The sequence below is a fragment of the Drosophila arizonae genome, chromosome 2, assembly GCF_054131065.1.
Source record: "Drosophila arizonae isolate 15081-1271.41 chromosome 2, UAZ_ARI_1.0, whole genome shotgun sequence".
NCBI lineage: Eukaryota > Metazoa > Arthropoda > Insecta > Diptera > Drosophilidae > Drosophila > Drosophila arizonae.
Window position 1 is genome coordinate 15,234,920 of NC_142922.1, and position 19,017 is coordinate 15,253,936.

At 37.2% G+C, this 19,017-nt stretch overlaps 4 protein-coding genes and 1 long non-coding RNA gene across 8 annotated transcripts in view; 3 read left to right on the top strand and 2 right to left on the bottom strand.

Annotated features, from left to right (window-relative positions):
- The window catches only part of LOC149270380 (uncharacterized), a 59,451-nt gene that overhangs the window by 8,983 nt on the left and 31,451 nt on the right, over positions 1–19,017 (bottom strand). For both annotated transcript variants that reach the window (XM_089463188.1, XM_089463187.1), the window contains exon 2: positions 17,748–17,811. The gene's annotated coding sequence lies outside the window, so the exon portion shown is untranslated. The remainder of the gene's footprint in view (positions 1–17,747; positions 17,812–19,017) is intronic.
- Positions 1,842–3,217, top strand: LOC149270381 (iris-like). Its single transcript, XM_089463191.1, has one exon. The coding sequence runs from the start codon at positions 1,952–1,954 to the stop codon at positions 3,176–3,178; it is 1,227 nt and encodes a 408-aa protein (XP_089319317.1). The 5' UTR covers positions 1,842–1,951; the 3' UTR covers positions 3,179–3,217.
- Positions 2,955–4,662, top strand: LOC149270382 (antichymotrypsin-2-like). 2 transcript variants are annotated; one of them, XM_089463193.1, is made up of 2 exons: positions 2,955–3,092; positions 3,391–4,662. In XM_089463193.1, exon 2 carries the CDS (start codon positions 3,397–3,399, stop codon positions 4,606–4,608), a length of 1,212 nt encoding a protein of 403 aa, XP_089319319.1. In that variant the 5' UTR covers positions 2,955–3,092; positions 3,391–3,396; the 3' UTR covers positions 4,609–4,662. The 2 variants fall into 2 exon arrangements, with proteins under 2 accessions (XP_089319319.1, XP_089319318.1); XM_089463192.1 differs by lacking the exon at positions 2,955–3,092 and adding an exon at positions 3,183–3,322.
- Positions 5,117–9,826, top strand: LOC149270383 (antichymotrypsin-2-like). Of its 2 annotated transcripts, none has more exons than XM_089463189.1 (2): positions 5,117–5,288; positions 7,786–9,826. In XM_089463189.1, exons 1-2 carry the CDS (start codon positions 5,226–5,228, stop codon positions 9,010–9,012), a joined length of 1,290 nt encoding a protein of 429 aa, XP_089319315.1. In that variant the 5' UTR covers positions 5,117–5,225; the 3' UTR covers positions 9,013–9,826. The 2 variants fall into 2 exon arrangements, with proteins under 2 accessions (XP_089319315.1, XP_089319316.1); XM_089463190.1 differs by lacking the exon at positions 5,117–5,288 and adding an exon at positions 7,696–7,712.
- LOC149270384 (uncharacterized) lies at positions 6,121–7,250 on the bottom strand. Its single transcript, XR_016271038.1, has 3 exons — positions 6,937–7,250; positions 6,828–6,870; positions 6,121–6,754 (listed from the first exon to the last, which is right to left on the bottom strand). It is a non-coding gene; the product is annotated as an uncharacterized LOC149270384 (long non-coding RNA).

The following is a 19,017-nucleotide window of genomic DNA, read 5'->3' on the forward strand; positions in this document are numbered from 1 at the left end:
CCACACCTCCCAGTCAGACAGCATGACGAATGCCCAAATACACGTACACCTATATAGCTATATAGGCTCATTAAGGCATTCAGCTATGTTACATCAGTGTCTCGAATGCTGATAAGATTGCGCTGCGGTTTTTTGCTTAAGCCTGATAAAGAAAATAACGATAATCAAGCCGAACGATAGTCAATCAGAATAAACTAAGAGCACAAGTCCCAATACCATTAACATAAATCCAATTTAATTAACTGAGCGCCTCTAACGCATCTGTCCAGCTGCTTACACTGTCCGGCAAAAGTTTGCTCCTGCTATAGTGCAGTGAATGTGTATGAATGCGAGCTTATATTTAAGTATATATTTATGTGTTACGCTCTTTTTATCCGGCTATAATTGAATAAAATGCGGCTTTATCAAAGGCGATGGCAAAAAGACAAATATTGGCACAACTTTTTATCTGGGCTTAGTAACTTTGTCATCGTTGAACGGAACGCAACAAAAAGATTTGTCTGCTAGCAAATGGCTGACTTTCAAATGCCCTACAATCCGGTCAAAAAATCAATAATTTGATTTCACAGCAATTAATAAAGCTTTTTTTCTAATAGTCTTCATTTTTCGCATGTAAACTCGTTTTTTTTTTTTTTTTTTTTAGGAGAGAGATAAATATGTGCCAGGGTAATATCCGTCAATGATCTTTACAGTTATTGCTGTAATCATACGATATTACTAGTAAATTCGAACATATGTTTGCACTAGAAAAAGTGTTTAACTTAACCCCGTTGGCTTCTTACAATGATGTATATTATACATATGCCTCAGGATCTTTGACTCTTCATAATGATGTATATTATACATACGGTTGGGAACTTTGACTCTTTATAATGATGTATATTATACATACGCCTCAGGCAGTTTGACTTCATATAATGATCAATATTATACATACGGCTTAAGATCGTTGATCTCCACTGTTGCATTAATTTAATGTGCACGTCTAGCTGAGCAACAAATTGTAATTCAAACTCGAAACATGGAAACTTACAACGAACAATATTACACATCAGACTCGGGCACGATTGGGAGGAGTGAGTACTGGTACTGGTGTATGTATGCCCCATCTTTATAGGTTCTAGTATAAACTTTTCCATTAGCTCGTTAACTCGCCAGCACGACAATAGCCAACAGAAAAAAAATTATAGTGATAAACAATAACAAACACATTAGCATCGTTGCCAATGAGTTGTTCTTTCTCATTGTAATTGTTGTAGTTGATGTTGTTGTTGTTATTGCTGTTGTCGTCTGCCTGTCATTGATTCACATTCATCGTCTGGCCGAGCGTTAGTGACGTTTGCTTATTTTTTTCTACTTTTTTTCTATTGACCAGTGGAAAAATAAAGCTACAAAGTATAACTAACGTAAACACGAATTAAATATGCAACAGCTCAATGAATCGTAAAGGTATTCTGAAGCTAATTTATCACAGCAATTCTGCAACTGCTTTCCCACCTAACGAGGCAGGTGCTTGAGCTTTGGACACACCTCGGAGAATTTTCCGTTGTATGATAACGAAATTCGATATACTCAAATTTGCATATGGACAAACAAAAATTTATTGAAATTCACTGGAACTGGCTGTATGGAAGAGCTTAAAAACAAATCAATTCAATTGACAGTGCATGATGTGGGTATATTAATTGACATAGAGTAAATTGAGGAGTTTACTTAAAAAGTATGTTATATATATAAAATAAATAATAATATTATGTATTTACAATCAATATGGACAATTTGCTATCTGTCTCTTTCACTTACCCACACTCTGTCTCCCTCTGTATCTGTCACCCCCTTAAACCTGTTTTAAATTTCCATCGCACTTACTTTGTAATTCCGACATAAACACAATTTCAGTCGAATAAACACTTTTTATTGGGTTTGGTTTAATATTAATCTTTATGTCAGCATGTTGAACAAAAATGATCAAAAACAATTTGCCAATTCACTAGACACATTCTCTCGAGACTTTTACCATAAGATGTTTATCCTGTCAGTCGATACAGATCTAATATGCTCCCCACTTTCGATTCAAATCTGCGCTGGAATGTTGCGCATGGGCGCCAAAGATGATAGCGAAACCAGCCGTCAGCTGGACGCCGTACTGAAGTTCAGCTCGAACGATGTCAATCAGATAGCTGATGGTTTTCGTAGTGCTCTCCAGTATTACCAGAAGTACAATGTGTTGCGCTTGGCCAATAGAGTGTACGTTATGAACAGTATTCACTTACGTAAGGGATTCTGCGATGCGTTGTGTCAAAACTTTTTTTCAACGGTCGAGCACGTCGATTTCAATAATGGCCAGAAATCGGCTGCCACTATCAATGCCTGGGTGGAGTCCGAGACGAATAATCTCTTGAAGAACCTGGTTAGCCCGGACTCTTTTAGCTCAGATACTCGTCTTGTAATGATCAATGTGATCTACTTCAAGGGCGAATGGGATATTCAATTTGATGAGAAACACACACAGAGCGAAAAATTCTTTGTGGATGACAAAAATGAGATTCAAGTTTCCATGATGAACTCGTTCAACAAATACTTCTTTGCGGATCTCTCAGACTTAGATGCCACAGCCTTGCGGATGACCTACAAGGATACAAAGCTGTTCATGTTGATAATACTGCCCAACAAAATAGATGGCTTAGTGGCACTAGAGAAGAAATTGAAATCAATAACCCTGGAGAGTATAATATCCAAATTACAGCAACTGGACGTATTTGTCAAGCTGCCAAAATTTCAAACAGAGTTCAGTGTGGAACTATCACCTGTCTTCAGATCTCTGGGTGTGGATACAATATTTAGAAACCCAGAATTCGACAAAATGCTCGAAATGAAACAACCGCTAAGAGTATCCCAGATTTTGCATAAGGCGTTCATTGAGGTCAACGAAGAGGGCACCGAGGCTGCAGCTGCGACTTCAATGATGATGGATATGGTGGCTACGCCAGTATGGCCGGAGCAAAGAACATTTTATGCCGACCATCCATTTTACTATATTATTTATGATGAAGTCTATGGTTGTCTTTTCATGGGAAATGTGAAGCAAAAAGGTTTGAATTTAATAAATACTCGAAAGCTATGCGAACGCTGTAAGGGAGCTTGCCCAAAATTTCTTGCAAAAAGATTCATTCGCTGACAATATAAATATGAAGTAAATATGCAAAAACTCTTCAAACTATTGCCAATGCTCTTCTGCGCTTATCAGGGTATATTCAGTAGCGAAAGAGATGAAAGCCGAAAAAAAATTCTAGATCAAACATGATTCCATCTCATTCACTTTGTAATATCAAAAAGGCTGAAAAAATCTTCAAACTGTCAAAATTCAATTTTTATTTTGGTTTTTTTTAGGTAAGCATGGCGGAAGATGATAAAGAACAATTTACGAATTCGTTAGATACATTCTCTCGAGATTTATATGATAAGCTAGTGGGCGTATCAGCCGATAAGGATCTAATATGTTCTCCTCTTTCGATTCAAATCTGCGCTGGAATGTTGCGCATGGGCGCCAAAGATGATAGCGAAACCAGCCGTCAGCTGGACGCCGGACTGAAGTTCAGCTCGACCGATGTCAGTCAGATAGCTGATGGCTTTCATAGCGCTCTCCAGTATTACCAGAAGTACAGTGTGTTGCGCATGGCCAACAAGGTGTACATTATGGACAATATTCACTTACACCATGACTTCAGCGACGCACTGACTCAAAAGTTTCTCTCAGCTCCCGAGTCTATCAATTTTCGAAATGCCCAGAAATCGGCTGCCACTATCAATGCCTGGGTGGAGTCTCAGACGAATAATCTCTTGAAGGACCTGGTTAGTCCAGATTCTCTCAGCTCAGATACACGTCTTGTGCTGATCAACGCGGTGTATTTCAAGGGTGCATGGAATACGAAATTCAATGAAAAGCAAACTCGTAACGAAGATTTCTTTGTGGATGGCAAAAATAAGATTCAAGTATCTATGATGAACGCAACACACGATTACTTCTATGGCGAACTCCCTAATTTGGATGCCAAAGCCTTGCGGATGTCCTATAAAGATACTGAACTGTTCATGTTGGTACTTCTGCCCAACAGAAAAGATGGCCTAGCGGATCTGGAGAATGGTCTAAAGTCAACAACCCTTGACAGCATCACATCTGCACTGTTCCACACAAAAGTATCTGTCAAATTGCCCAAATTCAAAACTGAGTTCAGTATGGAATTGACACCTGTCTTCCAGGCCATGGGCATGGATATAATATTTAACAATCCGGAGTTCGATAAAATGCTCGAGAAGATAGAGCCACTTAAAGTATCCCAAATTGTGCACAAGGCATTCATTGAGGTTAACGAAGAGGGTACCGAAGCTGCTGCTGCAACTGCTATGATAGTAATGGCGAGAAGCGCGTCCATTGAGACGCGACCTGAAACATTTCATGCCAATCATCCATTTTGCTATATTATCTATGACAAAGACTACGGTTGTCTTTTCATGGGAAATCTGAAATATAAAGGTCCGAGCTCAAATACTTTGGAGCTCTGTACGCCCTGTCAATCAGCCTGCCCAAGATTACATGCAAATAAATGAAATATTCTAGGGCTTCCAAAAATAATAAAGCTAACGGAATGTTAATAACTAGAACTATTATTGCATTGTTATGTTTATAATGAGAAAATCAGTTCAAATTAACTTCAATACAGAATAATAGTTGTCTGCTCATATAAATATGTCAAACTCAGGTGATTAGTGCTATGCTGTCATCGCTGTGTCTCACCGTTCGATCACGTGCTCATCTCCAATTCGAAATACCGAATGGGCAGTAGCGTGTGTCTAATCTGATATTGCGGTAGTTAGGGCATTAGAAGAAACGCACACATTTTCTGCCGTTTATGTGGATTCAGTTACTTTTCCGCTAATGAGATCGACAGAATGACTTGCTCCACTTGAAAGAGATAAACATTGCAGCTGAGACAATTACGCAGCGTAGCAGATAAAAACGCTTGAGCAGTTGCAAACTCTGACGACTAAAACAAAAAATATTTGACTGAGATATGGAACATACATGTATGTAGTCTGCTCATGGCAGTCCAGTGGTCAGCGGGAAAGAAACTAGAGAATGACTCAGGCTACAATAATCATGAGTATTTACATAGCTCCACTCCACAAACAGATCATATCAATCGGAGATATGCTTACTGTGAAAAATGTACGCAAGCCGGGGAACTTTTTATGGTACAAGCGAACGCATATCAAGTAGAGTTAGCAAAGTAAGTAACAGGAAAATCATTGCAGCTATTATTCTATAAAATGCATGCCATTTATTATTCATACAGCTATTTTCATAATTTTTAATTACATAACCAGCTAATTATGAATTGCAGACCAATTAGCAATGCCAACCGCCCGTCTATTTATGCATTCATTAACACCGCAGAGCTCATTTGTGTATTCTAATTGTAATTACAACTTACACTAACTAACGCATTGTGACTCTCCGCTCTGTAATATGAAACGGCTGTCAATTGACCCAATTGCATTGACCTTGACATCTGCCAACGGTTTGTAAGCGAATGAAACAGTTGCCCAATCAATTTACCGACCCTCAAGCATTATAATTAACCAATTACAACTTGAAAACTCACCTCAGCCTAGGCGGCACCGCCCAACAGGTGCAAGCAGCACTTGAAAATTACTGAAATGTGCGAAAGCCACAGCTGCCAATAACAATACGCCCATCAACAGTTTAGGGCTAACCAAAGGCCAATAGCTAATGCCAGCAATCAGGTCATATATCCGAGCCATCGATTAGGGTTTAATGCAATTTATGATGACAGCCTGTGGGTGATGGGTATTGAGTGCGCCCATAGACGACAGCCTGTCAAAGCTCTCTAATTACATTATCTATATCTCATTAGCAGCCCTTCCAGTGTGGTGTTGCTGGTGGCGGCGCTGCGTTATGTGGATCGTCTCGAATTTATGCAAAAACTGCACAACGAACGAGTTCACTGCACTTGGAGCTGGGGCAGACGATGTCAGATTCTGGCTACCAGCATCAAATTACCCCAAAAGAGTGAAGAAAGAAGACAAAAGACTGTGCAGTACTAGAAAATACTCAGTATATAAATATAGTCCAACTGGATTATGACACGCTATTATAAATAGCCCATAAAATACTGCAGACCAACAAACTTGAAGCAGATCCAAATTTAAATGCGCTTCTAGAATGCCTTCAATTATGTTGCTCTAGCATATATGCTGCAAAGTATAAGTATAATAAAAATGCAAATAAAAGAGGAAAATATCACAACTGCTCGCCACTGGCCACGCTGAGGTCAAAGTGTTTGACACATGTGAGTGGCCATAGACAATAGAGATGCCTGCGGCACACACAGTTCGCGGTCGACCGCTCATGCTCATGACATGCTGGAATATTATTTCACATACAAATGTTGGCAGGACAACTCAGACACAAACGCGAACAAAAAGAGACTAGATAGAGAGCAGCAGTCGATGGCTTCATTTGAGCTTGAGTCTGGACAGTTGTCACATCACATGCTTAAGGCCAATGGCTTGGCCACTTCTGATGCCTGTGGACTTGTCCCCGTTTCTGCCCAGTTTTTCACTTTAGCAACAAGGTCAGCGACTCCTACGCCATTCAATTGAAAATTGTGTTCTGCTCTGCTCTGGTCTGTTCGGTTTTGTTCTGTTCTGTTTCCGTTTCTGTGTGTGTTTACTAGGCAATTCAGAAATGAAAACAGAAATGCATTTATTTATAGCTGGACAACACGCCATGCAAGCAAACTGACCTACATTCAGTTCCGTGTCGCATCGTCTGTCTCGCTATAGAATCTGTTGAAATATTAGTCGTCATATTTAGATATATAGTAATATGTGTATGAACGTTTATGACCTTACAGCCAAGAACTAGTGAAATACCGTGTGTCTGATTTATGCTAATTGACAAGTTTACACATCAGCACAGAACACATTTCGGAAGACATATTTTACTAATGTGCCTAAATTGAAAAGTTATTGAACATTAATTTGAAATGCCAATATCAGGCTGACTGACAACTGGCCTTCTCCAATCGGCTCACCTTAGATGGGCAAAGTTCTCAGCCCAGCCACGTGGCCAGCAGTGAGTGAGTCGTTAAGGTAGTTAAATGGTCATATAGCACAAAATTCTTGCAAATTCCTTACATTTGATTGATGTGCTTGAGCTTTGGGCGCACATAGGAATATTATCAGCATTCTGATAGTGAAATTTGAAATACACATATTTGCATACAATGAGTCACAATTATTGGAATTCGCATATCCAAATCAAATTGTGGGGCCTAAAAACGGATCAATTAAATTGGGCACATATTTAAATTAATTAAATACAAATAATTTGCATTGTGAAGAAATTTTAGAGCATATGAAACTGATGTTATATAATTTTAAGTAAACTAAATAGACTTAATACATTATATAATTGTTTTTAGAGTAGAGTACTAAAATTATTTAGCTAACATTTTATTATCTACGTTTATTTATCTACGTTTATTTACCTAGTTCTCAGCTCTCAGATGTCTTCTTGGCTTCCATATCTCTTTCTACCATTTTATATCTCTCTCTTTCTCTCTCTCACTCTCTCTCTCTCTCTCTTTCTCCCTTAACCTGCATCATAATTCCATCTCATTTACATTGTAATATCATTTTATCTAAAAATATAAAAAACTGTCAAAATTCAATTTTTATTTGTGCTTCTTTATATTTTAGATACGCATGGCAGAAAAAGATGTTAGCACGGAATTTACGAATTCGTTAGATACATTCTCTCGAGATGTATATGATAAGCTAGTGGGCGTATCAGCCGATAAGGATCTAATATGTTCTCCTCTTTCGATTCAAATCTGCGCTGGAATGTTGCGCATGGGCGCCAAAGATGATAGCGAAACCAGCCGTCAGCTGGACGCCGGACTGAAGTTCAGCTCGACCGATGTCAGTCAGATAGCTGATGGCTTTCATAGCGCTCTCCAGTATTACCAGAAGTACAGTGTGTTGCGCATGGCCAACAAGGTGTACATTATGGACAATATTCACTTACACCATGACTTTAGCGACGCGCTGACTCAAAAGTTTCTCTCAGCTCCCGAGTCTATCAATTTCCGAAATGCCCAGAAATCGGCTGCCACTATCAATGCCTGGGTGGAGTCTCAGACGAATAATCTCTTGAAGGACCTGGTTAGTCCAGATTCTCTCAGCTCAGATACACGTCTTGTGCTGATCAACGCGGTGTATTTCAAGGGTGCATGGAATACGAAATTCAATGAAAAGCAAACTCGTAACGAAGATTTCTTTGTGGATGACAAAAATAAGATTCAAGTATCTATGATGAACGCAACACACGATTACTTCTATGGCGAACTCCCTAATTTGAATGCCAAAGCCTTGCGGATGTCCTATAAAGATACTGAACTGTTCATGTTGGTACTTCTGCCCAACAGAAAAGATGGCCTAGCGGATCTGGAGAATGGTCTAAAGTCAACAACCCTTGACAGCATCACATCTGCACTGTTCCACACAAAAGTATCTGTCAAATTGCCCAAATTCAAAACTGAGTTCAGTATGGAATTGACACCTGTCTTCCAGGCCATGGGCATGGATATAATATTTAACAATCCGGAATTCGATAAAATGCTCGAGAAGATAGAGCCACTGAAAGTATCCCAAATTGTGCACAAGGCATTCATTGAGGTTAACGAAGAGGGTACCGAAGCTGCTGCTGCAACTGCTATGCTAGTTTTTTTTGAAATGATGACACCTACAGAGGATGAGCCCAACATTTTTCACGCCGATCATCCATTTTGCTATATTATCTATGACAAAGTCTACGGTTGTCTTTTCATGGGCAATTTTAAACAGAGAGATTCGAGCTCAATAAATACATCAGAGCTATGCACACCCTGTAAATCACAATGTCCAAGATTACATTCAAAGAAATGAACTATGTAAATAGGCACATTGTTCAAAAGTCATAAGCAAAAGACAGTTTATTTAATTTTAAATGTGCCTAACTAAGTTTAACCGATTTTAAACACAGCCTAAATACAAAATAATTAAAAGCTTCTTAATAATTCAAAATTTAATTTTAAACTACAAAAATAAAGTATGTATTTATACATATATTACGAGACTCTGAAACTAAAGGAGTTATCTGCATGTTATCTGTAATCTTAAATGGACTAGTCAAGTGTCTTGACAATTTCGCTTTCAATAACAAGATCATTTATCTCGGCGACCACACCCAGGCCTGGGTTACTCCATTAGCTGGTTAATTTCCATTGCAAACCTTAAGAAATCTAATCTGAAGACAACCCACATATCACTTATAGCAGCTAGAGAATCGGAGGAATGCACGCGGCTGTTGACTGAAGATGATAATGGGGCCGATCGAGGCGCCCAGAATGACAGTCAAATTACTTTCGAGTAGCGCGATATGATAAATTCTTCGTTTTGATAAATTATTTTGTGATATTTACATTACAGCGGACGACGATACAAATCAACGCTCAGCCCTGCCCCTTATCAGCAAACCTTATCAGAAACCCGTGAGTACTTAAACGTATGATATTCAACTACTCTGGGCAAATATTTGCATTTGTTACGGCTTAGTTAGCTACCAGTCTTGGTAACAGCAGGGCTGTAGCCTTCAGCCAGCCCATTCGCTGGCCCAAATGTCGGCCAAACTATCTAAGTATTTAGAACACGCCCCTCGGCACTAATAAAAAAATAAATAAAAGCATGAAATTTAGACCAAGCAATTCGGAAATTTAGCTGGAAATTATTTCATTTCTAATTAATTGCTCCAAAGGGAATTTAAATACGGAATAACACAGCTAAGTCAATACTAATATTTTCTATACTATTTTTTTCATAGTGAAAAGAATAATGGGAAGGTTTTTAAATATACCTTCTATATAATTAAAGTCAATTCAACAAATTTCTCAATTCATTTGAAGTGTTAATATGACTGATATTTTTTTAATAGAGTTGCATATATTGATATATTTAATTAAATTAATAAAAGTCAATATAAGGGCCCGAAAATGTCTTTGGTTTAGGCTTAATGTCTTGAGCTTCACAAGCACAGCCTGTAGCTGACCTTTAATTAATGACTACTTTGACTTTGTATGCGGCCAGCTAAGCCCAATAAGCTGTTCCATTTTACTGGCCCAAATAATGAATGTGGCTATAAGTAAACGCGCAGTATCTGGCGGTCACAGCTGGCAAATGCGCGGCCTTTCATGCTGCCCTTTTATATTTAACTAACTTGGTTATTGCTGCTTTCAGGTAAACGGGGCAGACAGGCAGTTAAACAATTTAAGCAGCCCTCTGAAACAATTTAACAAAAATAAAATAAAGTAAAAAATACAACTTGCTGTTATTTATAATTTACAGCTGGTTAAATGATGTGTGTGAACTGCAGTTGCTGTGACCTCTTGGAGGTTGATGTCGTTATTAATAGCCACAGTGGAACAAGAAACAAAAATTAAATTTAATAATAAAAAAAAAAAGATGCCATGCTGAAGGCTATCAAGCGACATAAATCTCGACGGAAAAAATTGTGCACAAAATAAAAATAAAAAAAAATCAAAAGTCAGCTGAATGGGCTTGACACTGCGCTATATAATCAGAGGTAGGCACGGATCGATTATAAGTAATACACTCGATACTGTCTGGGAATTTATTTACATATTCATGAGTCTGTAAGCTGTTTGCAATATGATTAAGTATTTATTTCTTTAGACAACTGTATAAAACCTCATATTCATCTGTATGTATATATTCATAGATTTATAAAAATTATCATAAAAATTATCAACTGTGCTTTCGCCTCCAAAGCCATCCGCAACCACAGACAATGCCCAACTAACTGTTTAAACTAACTGAACCATATTAAAAATTAAAAAAAATTAAAAAAAAAACTTGTAAGTCGTTACAAAGTTCAACTTTTTGCGGTTTATAAAATTGCTAATAAGCACTTGTTCTTTTGTTTGTTTATTTGCTGTTGTTGTTAATGGCATGACGAGGTCTCTTTCCATGCATGGAACGCCTGACTATTTTGCACTTGGCTCTATATAATTATTTCCCTTGACGGTCCAAGAAAATCGTTCAAGCAAAAACGTTTCAATTATTTGCATTTACGACAAATCGAGCGGCTACATTTAAAACTACTCAAGATGAAAGTCAAATATGCTATAAATAAACGAGATTCCTAGAACTATCTAGAACAACTCATTCATAATAATAATATTTCTATGACAGAAGTTGTGTGTGTAAGGCCCAATAGCTAAATAGCTTTCTTTATCTATGGGAGAAGACGAGCTGTCGCGAGCCAAGAGCTTAAAAAAAGGTGTGCAATGTAATTAAAGATTTATTTTATAGTATTCATAAAAGTTTTTCATTATTTACTCGGAGTTCTCTTAGCCTTGAAGTAACCAAGTAATGCTGTACTATATTTAGGTAGTAAAAATGTAATCAATGAATTTCAGAATTTTCTCCTTGACTCTAACCTTTGTAAAACAGATAACATTCCCAAAAATTTCCTACGCTCAATAATTGTAATTAAATTACTTTTGGCCAAGTTAAATGAAAATATTCTAATTGCCTTGCTATAGAGTACAGCTAAATGTTTAATTCTCTTGGCAGGCGATTTGCTTATACTTTAATTGCTGTTGCTGTTGTGAGTTTTGTGACGTCTCAATAGGGCGTGTAATCGAAAACGTATTCGTAATTGTGGCCATAATTGAATTGTTTTCTCAAACTCTGAATGCGGGTTCATTGCACTGGATTCTATGCCGAAAAGCGTGTTAGTCAGAGCTTTGAATTACCCGATAGCTAGCTATAATAATTGCCTTTGCGGTCATAAATGCAATCGTGTGGAAAATTGCAACATTGCAAAAAGCCAAGTCACAAAATAAAAACAAAAACAATCAAATAGAAAATATGAAATACAACAAGCCGCATTTGAAATCACAATAGAAACTGTTCCTTGGACTTTTATGAATCGAAGTCGCTGACAAATTACTCGATCAGCATTTACACTTTGACCAGTTGACGTAGAGCTTCTAGAAAAATCATCCAGAAATTGGACCGTCTGAACCAATACCGAAATGCATATTCAGTGAGCTGCAATTACTGTAATTAAGATCTAATGGTCTCTGCCGGATATGGAAGGCGGGCAGTGAGAGTATTAACAGAGATTAACCCTCATTAGCTATACCTAATAACCGGTTATCTCGCGAATTGTCTAGCAGGTTGTTGGCAAGAGTACTTGCTCAGCTGAGAGCTAAACTAAACAAGGCAACTTGCGGTTTATAAATCAATGAGCTAAGCTGAGCTGAAATAAATGGATGGGGTGGGGAGAATGCAGTAAATCAACGCCCATTTGAATTACAAAAATGAAAATGAAAAATTAAAATAATAATAAAAGACCTACTGTAAATATATTCCGGTTGCAGATAACATAGTATATCCAGAACTTATCTCTAACGTACCTTGAATAGTTCACTGGCTTTTCTCAAGTAATATTCCATTACAGCACCAGCCAGTGCTTATTCAATTTCTAATCAAAAAGTTAATATTATGAAAATACTTATCATTTTCATGTCCATGTTAATTTTTAATGAGTCTTACATTGCAAGAAGCACACAGCAGCAATCCTCAAAATTATTTCTAACTGCGACATTCACTTCAAATGGTACGTGCCAGACCAAAAGACAATGGAATTTACATATTAAGCCCCGGCTGGGCACTCGACTTTAAGCAAAACAAATATGTAATGTTGTGTTAACAATTTCGAGGAGCTTAAGGTAAAGACTTTCCATTAGAATGTAGACTGAGTCCCTTAACTATATTACAAGCTTGCAGAATTTACCAAAATAATATTAAATAAAATAGGGAATGATTTTCACTCTTATGGCTATGGGAATTATTTTATAATTTTCTACAGACACTAAATCATCAAGTATATATATGAAATATTGAAAGAGTATGACCTATTCGGTTATATTTATTCATTTCATATACAAGAATGCCATTTAACACAAATTTCATAAATTGTGCAATTCCTCGCAAATGATTTTATATGTATATTCGCATAATTCTCTTTTTTTTCGCCATATCAAATTGCTTTTCAATTCTGTGAAATGGAAAAAAAATACAAACAAGAAATAATAAGATAAAAAATGCGAATACAAGTGTTTACATTGTGTGTACATGAAATACAATTGAAATATGCAAAACAACAAAATAAATGGCTTTGGCTTTGGCTTGGCTTGGACCGTGCGATAAAGTTAACACCTTTAAGCCAACAAGGGACTCAGCATAAAAGAAATGAAGAAATGAAATAAAATACAAGAACAAGAGCAACGACAAGCGACAGCGACAGGCAACAATTTCGCAAACACGAGTTCCGTCAGTCAAATGACACTTGGACACGAGGTCCAATTGGAGCTGGGCGCAAATTTGAAAATCGATATGACATGAAGGAAAACAAGGGCAATCCGGCCGATCGGCCGGCAAGCGTCAACGTCAACGCCGACGGCCGATGTCGTATGTCGAATGTCGAATGTCGAACGGCCAACAACCGCAAGGCATTCTAGCATCTAGCCAAGCGGAGGAGGCAGAACCGCAGCCGTGTCAAACAGTGATGTACGAGGCTAACTTTGACTTTCTGGCGAGCACGTTGGGCGACAACATCAACAATAATGACACAAAAATGTAAGTAATTGCCGAACCTTTGACAAACAAGCAGCAGTCAAGACAGGCGTCAAGGGTTACAGGCCATCCGGCAGTCATTCTCACGCTCTCGGGCCCAGTTGCTGGCTGATAACGTCACGGCCCACGAGCTGTGGCAAAATTTGATAGCAACACGGGAATAAAGAAAAACCGCAAATGGCAAAAAAACGTGAGCAACTTTTTTATATTTTATTTATTTTGTTTTTTTTTTTTTTTTTTTCTTTCTTTTTTCCACTGCCTTCATTTTCAGTTGGCTTGCGGCCAAACAAAAACAAATGTGCGGCGGAACATTTTTCTTTCCATATTCTTCTTCGTTTTACTTTGTTCTAGCATGAAATTTACTTTTCTAATGAATGAACGAGTACCAGTGCGTGTCTTTCTGCATGTGTGTGTGTGTGTGTGAGTGCTCACCTGTCTGTGAATGAATACTGTATGCGGGCAAAAATGTATTGCTGTCGCACAGCGAGTCTTGATGTCAGGCTGGATGAAACAGTCGCACACGCGGCGTATGCGTAATGCGAATGATTTCGTATACACTGCATGTTTATTTTTATAGAATTCAATTGTAATCGAATGGTTCTAACTTTAAACACGGCAATAACCAACGTGACGTCTATCTCATAAAGTATTGGATGAGCTCACGTTAGAGCACTGATATTTACATTTACATTTTACGCATCAATTTGAAGGCTGAGAACTATTTACAAAAAAAAAAAAAAAATAATAATAATAATAATATAAAATAAAATACCAAAAATATTATCTATTAAATAACATTTTCCATAACGTTTTACATCACAATGCAGTATTTTAGACTTTCTGAAAATATTTGTTGATTTCTTGGAATCCCAACAACATAATTTTCAATTAATTTCAATATTTATATTCACAAATCTTTTATATTCAGCATTGCCACCCTGCCACTAATTGATGACCCAGTTCTATGCTTCTATAGTATACCTATATATATATATTATATTTTTTGATGGAATAGTTTAGTCAGTCGTAACCTAAATACACACAACATTTATTGCTCATAACTTTATAAATATATACATTTTTTGTTGCTTTCGCCACATAGTTAATGTTTGTTTATCCAACGAACCCATAACTGTCGCGCATGATTAGCAATTTCCAACGAGCTGACACTTAGCTGACGCATGAATTTTAATGTTGGGCATTAGACAAGTCTTCTAGCGAGCTCTGCTCACTGTGCTTCACCCTATTGGAAGTGAACAAAGTGTTTGCACAGCTGTGGGTACGAGTCTCATGTATACATATATGTATTGTGTTTGCTTTTGATTAAAATGCAATTAAGATGCAACAATTTTTAATATGATATTTTGGCGCAGCTGGCTGTACGATTTTTTGCCAATTTTGTGGTTCAGTTAAGTGGCCAAGATTTATGTGCATATCTGGCCATCAAAATGTTTACATATATATTGATATAAAAATAAACAATTTAACGCTTAAGCAGAACAAAAGCAAATCTAGCAAGAAGTGCTAAACATCATATACTGCATATAACTTATGGCTGTCTGTGTGGGTGTTTGTGTGCTTGAGTGTGCTTCACATACTTAGCTACTCACACCCAGCCCGCCAAGCGGACATGGATGCTGTTGCTGTTGTTGCAAAGTTCTCTTCTGTTTGCGTCCGTTTTTGAAGTGGCTTCGGTTTATGGCACCTCGTAGCTGCTGCATTAATATATCATCATAAACAAGTGAGAGTAATCCAATCAGGCTCACTTGACTTGCAAATACCCCGCAATCAGCTTAGCTTTGCATGAATAAGTGTTTGATACACATAATACGAGTTAAAGATAAAAGTAAGTTAGGGGAAATTAAAAATATATTGTATTATATTTATATATGCAAAGTAAATTGTATTTTTGTTTATATTTCTTTATATCAAAAAATACAGTAATATATTTTTCTGTGCTAATTCATGTCACCCCTTAGAATATTTTACGCTAACAGGGTATGTGAAATGTCACTAGAAATATGAGATATAAACGCAAAAATGCGGCAACAGTTGAGGGGAATTTGTTGCTAAGTGAGTTGCACTCCATAAAATGTGCAAGTCGAGCGAAAAATCCCATTAGATATTTAATGTTTATAAAGTAATCAAATTAAATAAAACATTAAGTGCATAATTTTTATATAAACTATAGTGACAATGCAATAAATAATGAACTGATAATAACAACTTATAGAAGACTAAATATTATGTGCTGACCTCATTGAATTACCGTAACAGGAAGTTGAGCTAGTTAACAATATGAAATATAGGTTACACTTATCAGTGGGTAGCTCTTGTTGACACACTCAGGCCCACAATTTAATCAAGAACTGCCAAGAGCCAGCCGGCCCTTAGCTAATTATTTTTTGAACACTGTGCAGCATGGTGAAAGTGGCAGCCTGAACAGTTTCCATAAGGCTCTCAATTATCGAGCAGACGAGACGTACTTAGAAAATTGCCTTCCACAGCTACTTGAAGGCGGGGGGCGCCATCAGAATAGTAGATATTGATTATAAAAGCGTAATTCCATTATCACTTATGAAAGCTTTTCAACAGTACCGTTAGAGTACGTACAGATTCGGTGAACACTTCCCCAACACTCCAAGCCAAGTGCACTGAACATAAGTTTAACTTTGCCTTAATACGTAGTTCCTTAAGCTCTTGTCCGGCAAAAGTCCCTCTCGCCAGCCGGAAAACTTGAGACTAGAGCGAAAACAGACAGATGGACTAAACTAGACGAACTACAAGAATAGGCAGATTGTTGAGCTGTTTCAGCGTGGAGAGCACTTAGAAGTCAAAGCTAAACACACACTCAGCCGCTTAGTAAATACGAGGGAATTGTCTACCCCCCAGCAATAGCCTAAGAATGAGGACAATAAATAAGCTGAAGTGCCATTTGGAGAGGCCAACAAGAATAAATATAAATACAAATGTATATGTATGCATGTATGTATATACATATATAATAATAGAAAAGAATATGTGTTCGCATGAAATGCGGAGCGTAAGCTCAGCCATGTCCATCAATCAGCCAAATATTTACGAGTGCCTGGCTCAAGGCTGAGCTCAACTTGATTGTTACATAAATTTGCTAATCAAGAGTTGCAATTTCGATTGCCAAAACTCATTTCATTTGTAATGCCAGGCAGCTACAAAGCGCACACACAACAGCAAAACAATGTACTAAGATATTTTCAATATACAACTCTTGGAATAGCTGACAGCCGAATTTCATGAATTTTTTTGTTGGCCAAAGCCTCAATGTGTTTATACACACGTGCCCGATTGGCCTCCTTACTGGGTGTGTGTGTGTGTGTATATGGCTGTGCACGTGCCAATAGAATAACTATTATTTATGGTAAATACACACGCACACACAAACGTATACACACATATGTACATAAATAGGCTCTAGCAAAAATCTGATTGAAATGTTCATTTTGATACGGAAACTACAGAAAAGTTTTGCAAGCCAAATGCCTAAAACTCTGATACGCTTAATAAAAACTTTTGATATTTCTTTATTATGCGGAAATTTTAATTAAAGCATTTGCTAGAGATAAAAATGTATAAAGAATAGTTATCAGAGAAAGAATGTTGAGCATTGAAGAACCTACTAAGCACAACAATGGCACTTAAAATGCAGAACGGGGAACTTTTTCCTGTAAATAACTATTGTAAAATTGATATTCAGAAATTTATTTGAGGGCCGCAATAATAGTTATCCACTGAAACTCAAGCAAAGTTATTTTTGAGACCCTAACTTGCCCATATTTCAATAGAAAATTTCCATAAATTAGTCAGCAATAATCGTAGTTATTTATGGCAAGTTCAAATGCAGCTCATATATTCACGGGTCTCTAATGAGTGACGATATGGCCATAGTTAGCTGAAAATGCGAATTGATTGCCTTGAATTACCTTGAATTATTCCTCCTGCTTGCCAGTCCACAGGCTTTGCCAGTTAGCAGGTGCGACAGGAAAACTGCAAGTAGAAGTCGGAAAACAACATTTCAGTATCAAACGTAAGAACATAGAAATATTCAGCATAAGAAATGTCAAGCGGCTTGTGATGTTATTTTTCTGCTTCTGCTTCTGCTTCTTCTTCTGCTTCTGCTGCTGATAGTTTTTGCCGGCTGATAAGCAAATTGTGTTTGGCATGAAATTGCCTCGAAGATTCAAATAAATATAAAATAAAATGTCACGGGTAGTCATGGACAATAGAGTTATTTATATACACACTTATATAGGCTATAAGGCTCCGTCAATAGAATGGCAAATAAATTGTTTACTAGGCCCGCCTAAGTCAGGCCACTTGTTTATGACAAAGCTCATAAATAACAAAAAAGAACTGCTGCGGCTTTATAGTCAAGTGGGTCATCATTTAACTCAGTGCATCAAGCTGCGCCACTGCCAAAGCCAAACGCACGCACTTCACAAACCCGGCCCCCAAACGTTGATGACAGGTCATCTGACCCATTGTTGCTCTCAAGATTGTATGCCCAACCAACAATAGTGTCAATATAAATCAATATATATATACATCAATATCAGTTTCGTTTGCCACAGAAAAGGGTTCGCACTTGGCCCTTTGAAGAAGGCTTGAGCACTAAATGCTGCTCAAGGCATCAACTGCAGACGCTTATGAAGAGTGTTTGCCAACACCTTATGCTAATTAATTAGTGAAGAATCTCAAGTTTAGAAGAGCTAATAACTGTAAGTGTTAGCATATGAAATTTTATACAATTAATTAAAAATACATATTCAATATCAAATATTTATAGTATATGAATAAAATATATACATAAATATTATAATAAAATTTATATTGAAGTCAAAATGAGATAACAGTATTTTCATAAGTTATTCAACTGATACAATATAATACAAATTCTCTTCAGTTATTGAAAAAACTCTGAATTCCATTCATATCCCTTGGGCCCAAGCCCATTGCGTGCAGTAAAATATGAAATAAATCCAAATAAATAACAAGAAAATGTTCGCAGTTCATAAAATACAATATATATGTATTTTTATTATTTCTGCGCATTAGCATATCAAACGAATACTAATGTAAATGTGAACTAATGCTACCCTGTGCATGGGACTAACGGGTTTGATGCACCAGTGCCACTGACCAAGGTCGCATTAAATCGAATTCTATTTTAGGCTGATGTACAGCCGTGGCTTT